Raw genomic sequence first — 11,485 nt, forward strand, 5'->3', positions numbered from 1 at the left:
CCAGTGCTTCTAGGTTTTCCATTGTGGCCTAGCTTCAATTGACTGATGATTTCAACTATGAAAATCCTGAAGTTTCCACAGAACCCCTTCTGATTAATTTTATTAACCAATGACACAATAGTGTATTTCGTCTATTCAAATTGTCTATGGAATTTTTATTGACGTAATCTAGCCAAGATGAAACTAGATATATTACACAAATTGCATATAATTTGTACTATCCTTTTTCATTGAAATAAATATATACTACTTAAACATTTAATTGGATTAAAAATCCTTGTCATATTGAATTATAATGAAGATTTATTATTGTAATAATTTCCAAACAGCTTGTTTAATATTAAAATCCATTCCAATAAAACATAGACATTTCATACAGTTCTAAGACTGTATTCAACTACTTATATTAGTAATAACTTGGAAAATTGTCTATTTTCTTTGAAGCTGTCTAATCATATACGTAGGTTAAAAATTTGTGAGAATGTTGTTTCTTCAATGCTACTATGATTACTAGTTATAACTTCATTTAATTTCAGTTTATTGTCATTAAAATAAACAGACCAAAAGTATGACCAAAAACTACGAATGAGTTTACTATATTTGCCAAATAACTCCCTCATTTATGAATGGCATACAATACTATTTAGTTATTGAAATATACTTCACTTTCTATTCATCAAAACGTATAAAATGTGATACAGTAGAAAATCATTATTTAGTTTTGTATATTTAACCAGTTATTATGTTCGTTTACAAACTGGAACATTATTTGAAAATTCACTTTTTTGAGAGGGGGGGGTTAACTATATTGGACCGATTTGATCAATCTCAACTATAATCAGTAAATTAAATCTAAGTTGAAGATGAATTTCCTAACAAAAATTTAACTATATAAATAGAGACATACAGACAAAAAATGTTACTAAAGTGATTTTATGTCAATATTACAATTTGCCTCAAATATTTTGTTGCTATTTTAGAAACTATTGAAATCTATTTGTAAAGTTGTAGGTTTTAGATGTAACCCACGCCAAAAAAAGTACTGTCTAAAAGTGTTCTTCCTCACCTATAATTTAACTAATTATGTATTTAGTAATTTATTTCAATGGCCTGATTTACCAAACTGTTATTTCATGATAATAATAATAATGGTAGTAATAATAATAATAATCATTGCAGCAATCCTAATTCAATTGAAAGATAAAATACCTGAATAATAATTTTATTTATCTCACTTAGATTCAGGCATGCATAACTTTGTATTAAATTAAAAGAAAGTTATTATTCAATGTTTTTTTATGTGTATAGAATCTTTTGAAGCATAAAACTAATGATACCTGAAAACTTTCTCTTTTGATTGATTTATTATGAAAATCGAAGAAAATCAACTAAATAGGCAAATTACAGATGAAATAGTAGTACTGTGTTGGTTAACTGGATAAGATCAAAGGAGAAAATATTCACTATCGATTGGAAAAATAATTATTTTTGATTGAAATAAAGAAATAATTGAAGTTTTAGATTGTTGAACTGATTTATTACTGACAAATAAATAAATGGATATCTCATTTTGAACTTAAAAGCATTTCATTTTAAGCAAAGATGGATGGTGGCCAGCAGGAGGATTCTGGACGCACGTTTCATCCTTTTTGGGACTCGACAGGTGGATGTACCTGCATCTCAGAGTTGATAATCACTGCGGTACTAGAACCTGGTACCATTCGCTTCAAACGCCATCATATTATCCACTCAGCTACTGAGTCCTGATAGCCACTTGCTTCTACAATAGGATTAAGTTTAAATTCATTCGGCATTGTCTCGTTGAGTCTTCTCATTCATGTTTAGGACTGAAATTGTTACTCGGAACCCTTTTTACATATACTTCTATCGTTTTTTCTTCATATGAAACATTGCTATTTATGTTCATTTGGTATTCTTTGTTTGAATCTTCGAGTTCCAGAGTGAACGTCAAATCTGGGATGCTGGTACATGCAACTGACAAGTCCCAAATAGGACAAAGCATGTGTCTTGAATTTCACTACTAGCCACTATCCATCTCTGCCTATAATGCTTGTGACTTAAGGCAATATTAAGGCATACTACACAAAATATTCATATGCAACTAGAGAATGATCAATTTGAGTTCCAAACATCAATGGGAAGATTCGAGTAAACAATACCAAGTGAATTTAAACTTAACCTCACTGCAAAAGCAGGTGGCTATTAGGACTCAGTTGCTTAGTGGATAACGTGATGGCGTTTGAAGCGAACGGTATTAGGTTCAAATCCAGGAGAGAACATAAACTCTGAGATGTAAGCACATCCGAATGACGAGTCTCAAATAGAACGAAACGCGAGTCCTTTATTTCACTTCTAGTCAGCACCATGCACTAAGGCATCGTTTAACCTTATTATTTGAAAAATTGTGTTTGCAATGCAATCATAAATGAAGCATAAAATAATTCAGTGAAATAATTTTTTCTTTGATTGAGCCATGAGAATAGGATGCATACTTGCTGTCTGATGTTCTCAAAATGCCAATGATCACCATTGAAATCATTGGACAAAATCCTGTGAAACCAGTCACAGTGAGTAGGCGATTTTACCTTTCGTCTTTCTGTATATTCTAAGATGTAATACTTTTTCCTTATGCTCATTATTCTATTGCATTCATCTTCCGTCTTTCTATAAGCTCAGGAATTTTTCAACTTTAACCTAATAAAGTATTCTCTGTGTGCACTGATATAGTCTGTGACAATTTAGATCGACACTCATATGCCTCTATGCAAATTTCCGTAGTTCACTGTTTGTGACAGACTCAGCTTATTACCGCACAAATCAATGAAAGCGACAAATAATAGTTTACATTCTTAAGTACATAAATGTAGGGCAGTATACCTTAATTCAAACTTCGAAAAATCATCCATACTGATTAAGGTGATGATATTTATCGGCGTGAAAACTGTTATAAAGGTTGATATTTCAATGTTAGCTATTAAATAGCTGACTGATTACTACTTCTCATAGGAAATATAGAATTTGATCAATCCAGTTGCATTACAATACAATCTAGCGAAGAATGAAGAATGATCGTAAGGCTAATTTCGCTAGCAATGACACACCTTATACGATACATGTAAAATTAAGTTTTCGTTGGAAACTGTAACAATAAAAACATGAGTGTTAATTTCAGGTTGACTTTTAAATCGTTTACAAGTACAAAGACTGTGAATATATTAATAACTGAACACCTAAACCATGTCAAGAGTTGTGTATTTCAAAGTCAACATAAGATTTAAATCACATTTATTTTTACTTACCTTACTAAATCGTTATTAATATCATTAGAAAATGTACGATTATATGAAATATTTGGTGAAGGTTGACAAGATAATGATAACTGTGGCCGATAAGCTGGTTTATAAAATGAATTTTTTTGTAGTGTATAAAATGGAATACAATTATTTTGTGATGGTATTATATAAGCTGACTGATCAATGTTTTTACTATTACCAACATTACTAGAAATAATATTCCCCCTTTGTTTTGTGCAAGATGGTATAGTTACATTTGTAGCAGAATTTGTGTTATAATTAGAAATAGTGGATAAATTTATCTTTCCGTTTGAAGTACCGCTTGAACAAATCGATGTTTTTACTATAGTTTTACTTGAAGGCACTGATGAACTGGGATTTAATTCATGTATTACATTTGTAACTGAATATACTGGTGATGTGTTCAGTAGTTTATCAGGGCATATATTTGAGTGTATAGTATATGTTGTGATTGGACAAACTTTACCGTTGCCTTGTATATTATCTTGATTAGTTTCACCCATTGAAATCGCTTTTTCTGAAATGATATCATTTGTGGTATAATGTTTGCTCATATTCTAGTTTATTTATCAATCTGATTAAAACATTCATACAGAAGATGTAAAGATATTTATAGTATAGAGATATATATAATTCCAAATTCTTTTCAATCACCTTAAATATAGTACAGTAATAACTGTTTCCTGAAACTGTACTAGTCTACTTCTAAAATTAATTTACACTACATAATATTGTTCCAATAAGTAAACTTTCAAAGTAACCAATCAGAATTGTGTCATGAAAGTTACAGATTTATACGATTACGAATTAAAAAAACTCTTCAATACAGATTGGCAGAGACTAAAATTTACAATAATAATATCACTTCTATTTAGTTTATTCTTAAAAATGTGTTCTGAATGAGAAATGCGCTATAAGTCTTTTATTTGTTTTTTTGTAAAAGTTTCATGAAGCACTCCATGATGCCACTTTTTTTGTTCGTCGTAACGAACTTGTATACAAGTATGAAAAAATTCACTGGTGAAAATTAGTGAGGATTTTTTCTGTAAATTTTGAAACTATTCCTCGTATGAATCTATCTATTAAAACGAAATGATGTATCATCAGTTTCGAAACATAATTGACATGACAAATCCGGATATTTTCAGGAAACATGTAATTTATGACCATAGCATCTAGACTTATTCGTACTTGATATACAAATCTAATTTTAGCTAAACTTATCTGTTTAGAAAAATTGAAAATTTTACGCATTGAAAGTAAGTATTTCTCATAACATCCATGTGGAATGGCATGACTGCTCGCTGATTACGAATTCCAATCATAACACGTTCATTAGTGTTCATCTAGTTCTACTTGCCTCAAATTGCACTATTTCTGGAATTTTTAGTTAGTACATTAATTTGAATACTTTTTATGGTCATAAATAGCCAAACATTAATGTTGAGCTAACGATAGTGATAAATTCTTACCATAAATAAATTGTATTTCACTCTAACTTACTTGGTAACTAATGTGACAGAATATTTTTAGAGGAGAATCAATGCATGTGCGTTTTTTCATTTAGCAGGTTGAAAATTTTCAATTTTTCCAAGAAAAAAGTTTCAAATAAACTAATGTTACTAATAAAAATCATCAATGAATTTATAAGGAATAACTTGACGAAATGTATGAAAATCTTCTTATGATTTATATGATGCCAATAAATCCTCTTACTTTATGATTTCACATATTACTGAGTTACTTACTTACGCTTGTTACTCTCAATAGAGCATGGGCCGCCAACCAGTATTCTCTAAGCCACTCTGTTCTGGGCCTTCCTTTCTAGTTCTATCCTATTTTGTTCATTTTTCTCATATCTGTTTCCATTTCTCGGCGTAATGTGTTCTTTGACCTCCCTCTTTTCCTTTGCCCTTCAGGATTCCAATTTCACATAATTCGATCATATTAAAGTCTTTCCAAAAAGAGATTTACTCCAATTAGAATAATGTCGTTGTGAGTTATGGACAGTTCAGTTAGTTATTATGTAATCAGTACAGATTATGTTAGCAGTTGTGTAAGTTTTATTATTTTACTGCTGTGTTCACCTTCTAGGTTAGTTGATAAATAATTGATAATAGTATGAATTATCATTTAATATGAGCTGATTTGTTTTAAAGCAAATTAGAATTGATTACATCCTTACGTTGTTAGCATTCTTCATTTTGTCTTCTTTAGACAATGATGGTAATCAAATCATTATGTAAGAATGAAGAAAATGAAAGAGGACAATATCAAAATCTGTACATTTGTATCAATTCATATTTCATCAGAATGAGAGGTAAAATCATCTATACAAACGTGAATGTGCATTAAGCACTTTTTGAACTTTATCATAAAATACACGTACTGACATAGTAAATGTCAACTGTAAAACAGATGAACATATATAACTATAAAACACAAGTATGTATAATGGATTTCGTTTTATCCTACCTATAAGTGAAATAAGGCCCTTTGTTTTTAAAGACTGATATAATTTGTCTAACTATTTACGTATACATTTTAAAAAACAAATAAAAATGGAAACATCGTATTTAATAAAGATTATGTAATAAGGAATTTACCTCTGAATTTTCTTATGATTTAAGCAAACCGATTACTATTTATTTATTTGAACACATAAATATTGGTACAAAGGGGGCACCAGATATGTATGCGCCATACAAAAAAATTGTCATTTCATTTAATTGTATGAGGGCTAGGATACTGCTCGGGTGCCCAGACCGAAGCAGGTGATTTTCTTAAGAGGTCACATCCGTAGCCTTTGACCTAAAGACCTGATCCATAAGGCAATGGAGCATCATAAGGAGATGCAGTCCCATGGTAGCCGGTGACCGACGATTGGTTCATATGCCATTTGTTCTCTCAGAATACTGGAGCCCATGTGCACCATTGGTATGGAATCAGGGTTTTCCGACTCCCCTAGGCGGACTTTTCATGTCCACCAACCCAGTTAATGCGCCAAACATTCGGTTTTCGTCCTCTCAATTTCGTAAACAACAGTAATGCCACGAGAAGGCAGTGAGTAGGACTTCTCTGGCAGAGGCTATATACACATGGCTGTGTGAGAGCATTTCGAGAGAGAGGGCGGGCCCTCCCCACTCTCGGCCGTACCAGGGCATTTGGGGGCAAAACGATTGAAACCGACTACTATGAATTATTTAAAACAAATATGAATTACAGAAGACAAATACACAGACTGTAATGTATCCCTGATTATTATATATTTGAAATCTACTGATAATTTCCTTAAAATCTTTATAAACCTTACCAACACTTATTATTACTGACTGGAGATTGTTTATTGAATTCTAATCTGTTTCTATTATAATTCGTTGCCTTGGTATTCACAATAAGCATTAATATTAATGCAAACTTGAATTCATAATATATATTTGAATATTAAATGTATTGATAATAAGACTTAATACAAATCATTTTAAAGACAGATATAATGTATGCTAAAAATACTCGATAAATGAGTTCTAAAATTAATTTAGTTTATAAATTTCACGAATGTTGTAGAATGGATTTTAGTTAACAGCGGCGTGTTAAACTGCTTATATTGAACAAAACAGTTTGTAGTTTGATGGTTGAGTTCGTGAGTCAATTAAAGCTAGACTACTATAGAAAACCTAAGAGTACTGAACGACCGCTTCGTCCTAGTATGTGACTCCTCAGCAATGCGCATCCATGATCCCGCCCGCGGGATTCGAAACCAGGATCTTCGAGGATTGGTTGGTGTTAGACATCGGATCAGTTGTCTAGAGGTTAAGCTTTCACGTGCGTCTGATAGGCGTTTGAATCGAATCTCGCGGAGCAAGATTATAGATTCGTACTGCGGAGGAGTCCGACACTAGGACGAAACGTCCGTCCAGTGCTTCCAGGTTTTCTGTAGTGGTTTAGTTTTACTTGACTCATGAACTCAACTATTAAATTACTACAATTTACACAAAAAACCCCTTCTGATAAAATAGTTTTTAGATCAGAGGGGGTTTTGTGGAAAATTTAATATTTTCACTGTTGAAATCATGAGTCAATTGAAGCTAGACCACCATGGAAAACCTGGCTCGAGACTGGTAGGTCCTTTATTCGAATCTCGCGAGTGCGGGATCGTGGATGAGCACTGCTGAGGAGTCCCATAATAGGACGAAACGGCCGTCCAGTGCTTCCAGGTTTTCGATGGTGGTCTAGCTCCAATTGACTCACGGTTTCAACAGTGAAAAAAACAGTTTTTGTCAGTAACTAGTAAATCACCAATAAATTCAATCATACCTACATAAGTTCAGCCGATGTTAAATTATTTAACTTCTATTTTTTGTCACATGAACTAATTCTGACCTGTTCTATTAGACATTGTTCCTCATAATACTAGTTAATAAATCAATGGATGTTTGAGATAATTGAATCCTAAGATTACCGTATTCATCACTTGATCCATTTAGACAATAATAAAGTCAGCAAAATAAAAAACATTACCGAGATGAAACCAGTTGCTCATCATATGAAGATACCGCAGATATAAATTAGAACGATTTGACTTAAAGAGAATTGTGTTATACATTTGAATTAAAATAACAATATTACACTAAATAGAAAGATTTATTCCCTATACATTAGTTTTATTAATGGATGAAAAATAACTGACGACTAAAAAAATGCCGAATATATTAACGAATAATAATAAAAATGTAAAGCATTACAATTTTGCAACTTTCTCAAGTGTTTAATTAGAAGAAGAAGAAGAAGAGAACAAAAAAGGAAAGATAAGGCGGTAATTTATCTGAAATAAATTTTTTGTGTACATTCCAAACCAAATTGTATAATGAAAGTGTGTACAAACCGTATTGTATAAATATAATTTCTACTTGAAAGTATGTACTTTACAATCGAAACATGTTTTTTTACTAAGGTGTTCATATGAAGTATTATTCTTAACCTTTTGTCATTCATACTAGGGACGAAGCAACATTCTGAAATATTCCATTAACTTAAGAAATAAATAGATAAATTACTGTATTTAATTGGTAACAGACAAGAATGAATGATTATGGATGAAAGTTTGAAAACAAGATTTGTTATATCAATAAAGTTATCTTCTAGAATGAAATGATCTTTTTTTAAAAATGTAAATCATATTAAAGTTTCTAGATTATGAATATGCTTAGATTGAAAATTAACCATTCCATTTGAAGTAGGCTATAATCCCTATAATATAATATTACCGAAGATGAAAATAATCATCATTTCTAGTAACTAAGAGTGGAATATTATTCAAACTAACTCGGACTATATTTCTTTCGTTTTCTTAATAGATTTAAAACTTTTATAAAGCTTAAACTTTATCATTATAGATTTTACACGAATGATTTTACTTATATTTTTGTCAGAAGGGAGTTTTGTGGAGAAGTTTAGTAGTTTTGTGTGGTTGAAATCATGAGTCAATTGAAGCTAGACCACCATGGAAAACATGGAAGCACTGGACGGCCCTTTCGTCCTATTGTGGGACTCCTCAGCAGTGCTCATCCACGATCCCGCCTTACAAGATCCAAACCCAGGATCTATCAGTCTCGCGCGCGAGCGCTTAATCACTTGATCACTGAGTCGGCATCCAACGGTGTTAATGTCTAACTTCAGCCAATACACGAAGTTGAGCAACCGTTCACCAATGTCTTCAGTGTGTTAATAATTCATGAAGAATAGTCCTTTGATAGAATGGTGAACTGAAAAATATATGATCTTACAAAAATATCTTTTGTATTGACTAATATAAGAAGATTAATTCAATATTTATAGTCGTCTAAAGATCTTCATCATGTTTAAAGACTAATATTTGAACGAAGAATATTCTTTTCGATACATTCTCGTCAGGTTCTACAATTATATATCCAAATTAATAATCCGAAAAAATGACCAGATTAAGGGTAAAGTACATCGTTTAAATTTAAAGTATGTGAATTTAGGATAGCCAAACAAAATAGAATAAAATTGTTAATATTATATTGACTCATATGGGATGTAGACTTGAATCTACATATGTGTTAATTGAAAATTTTCAGATCCATGATCAGAATAAATATCGGTCAGGTTAGATTGAGAGAAATAACAGTGTAATTACAATTCGATCAACTGTTTAGTTGAATATTAGTAAGACATATCAACAATGATAATTTTATTCTATTTGGTTTGACAATCTTAAATTTACATGCTTTAAACGATGTACATTGCCTTTAACCTGGTCATTTTTTCGGATTATTAATTTGGATATATAATTGTAGAACCTGAAGAGAATTTGTCGAAAAGAATATTCATGTATATATTAGTCTTTGAATATTTATAAATTTAAGAAGTATGCATTAGCTTGCAGTCAAAACGTTTATTCTGGTTTTAAGTCAATCTTCAATGGTACACGCTCATCGTGTAAATTGGTTATGAAATCTTGATTTTGCAGAATAAAAATTCAAGCCGACTTGTTTTAGCTTTTAAACGCTCTCTGTAGTATGTTTTTAAAAGAAATAAATATATGGTAATTCTCGATCTAAATGTCACTTATAAACAAACTAAACCATTGTACATTATAAGCTGGTATTTTATCCAACTCCAACATCTTTACTTACTACTAATCCATTATTTTTGTAAAGAAAAGCCGTAGTACTTTCAAATTTCAAACGATAATAGTGACTCTTTTAGTCGGGAATAAATCATATTGAAATAAACACATTTATGAAAATATACTGGATTTTCCATCGATACATTTGGTTGTTAAAGAAGGGACAAATCGAGCGAAGAAATTTCTCTTCAATTACTTTTTCATCATGGCTCTACACTAATAAACAATTTTCGTATTCCTTCTCTTTTTGCGTTTTTGTATTTTACATATTTTCAACATTTGTCTCTTGATTCTAACATAATTACTATATTGCTGATCATTCATCAAAATATTTTTTTAGTTCTTCCTTCTCTTTTATATATTATGCAACGTAGCAACTTCTTGATTTTCGAATAATTACTTTGATCATTATCAATCCTCCTTCTTCCAATTAATCAATGTTAGTTTATAATCGATATGTCACCATATAATTATTACGTAACGTATCTACTTGATGAGTGTTATTTCATTATTTTAAACCATATATATTAGTGTGCAGCCATGATGAAAAACTAATTGAAAAGAGATTTCCTTGCTCGACTCATTCCTTCTTTATTTACTAAATGTCAAATTGAGAATTTTCATATTTGGTTGTGTTAAATACACATGCAATTTTTGATTTGCCACTTAAATTTTGATCCAGATCATAGAATAATTAGACATTAACACCGTTGGATGCCAGCTCAGTGGTCTATCGGTTAAGGGCTTCGGCTCGAGACTGGTAGGTCCTGGGTTCGAATCTCGCTCGCGAGAGCGGATTCGTGGATGCGCACTGCTGAGGAGTCCCATAATAGGACGAAACGGCCGTCCAGTGCTTCCAGGTTTTCGATGGTGGTCTAGCTTCAATTGACTCATGATTTCAACTGTGAGAATAATTAATTGACAAAGTAAGAAAAAAAATGTAATTATTATCTGATAATAATCTTTAATTATATAACAGTTCTCTACTCAATTGTTTAAATATTCTGATTTTCATGAAACTATCAATCCGTGTATTACTTCATAGCAATTTTAAAATGAATAAAGTCACTTTACGATAACAAGTTAGTACATTTCATTTTATAGCTCACTACATCTACTCAAATTAATCAATATCAAACTGCTTATTAACCCATTAACTTTTGATAATTATCATCTCAAAAAAGTAAGATTTTTGGAATATGTTGAGTATACCGTTTCACTGAGCATATAGACAGGTGATATAAAAATAATTAAAGTTTCTTTGAGAACTTAAAATAAAACGTACAAAAGTTTTGAATGAGGTTAATAATTTTTCACAAAGCAATTAAGTTATGAATCAAATTACTTAAATCTTCTAACCGTCAATTTGTTATTCTTTTTCTATGAACGCTAATGGTCGATAGTTTGATGGTTATTAACAAAAAAAATTAGTGAAACATTGAGAACATTAACTAGTCAATTTATGACCATCATTAAAAACCTGGAAGCATCGGAAAGC

General features: G+C 31.1%; 1 protein-coding gene across 1 annotated transcript; it reads right to left on the bottom strand.

Annotated features, from left to right (window-relative positions):
• Positions 1-2,411: 2,411 nt before the first annotated feature.
• On the bottom strand, positions 2,412-4,053 carry Smp_180270 (hypothetical protein; the record flags this gene model as incomplete). Its single annotated transcript, XM_018793877.1, has 2 exons — positions 3,321-4,053; positions 2,412-2,571 (listed from the first exon to the last, which is right to left on the bottom strand). Exons 1-2 carry the CDS (start codon positions 3,887-3,889, stop codon positions 2,412-2,414), a joined length of 729 nt encoding a protein of 242 aa, XP_018648345.1. The 5' UTR covers positions 3,890-4,053.
• Between the last annotated feature and the right edge of the window lie 7,432 nt (positions 4,054-11,485).

Source organism: Schistosoma mansoni, chromosome 1 (assembly GCF_000237925.1).
Source record: "Schistosoma mansoni strain Puerto Rico chromosome 1, complete genome".
Taxonomy (NCBI): domain Eukaryota; kingdom Metazoa; phylum Platyhelminthes; class Trematoda; order Strigeidida; family Schistosomatidae; genus Schistosoma; species Schistosoma mansoni.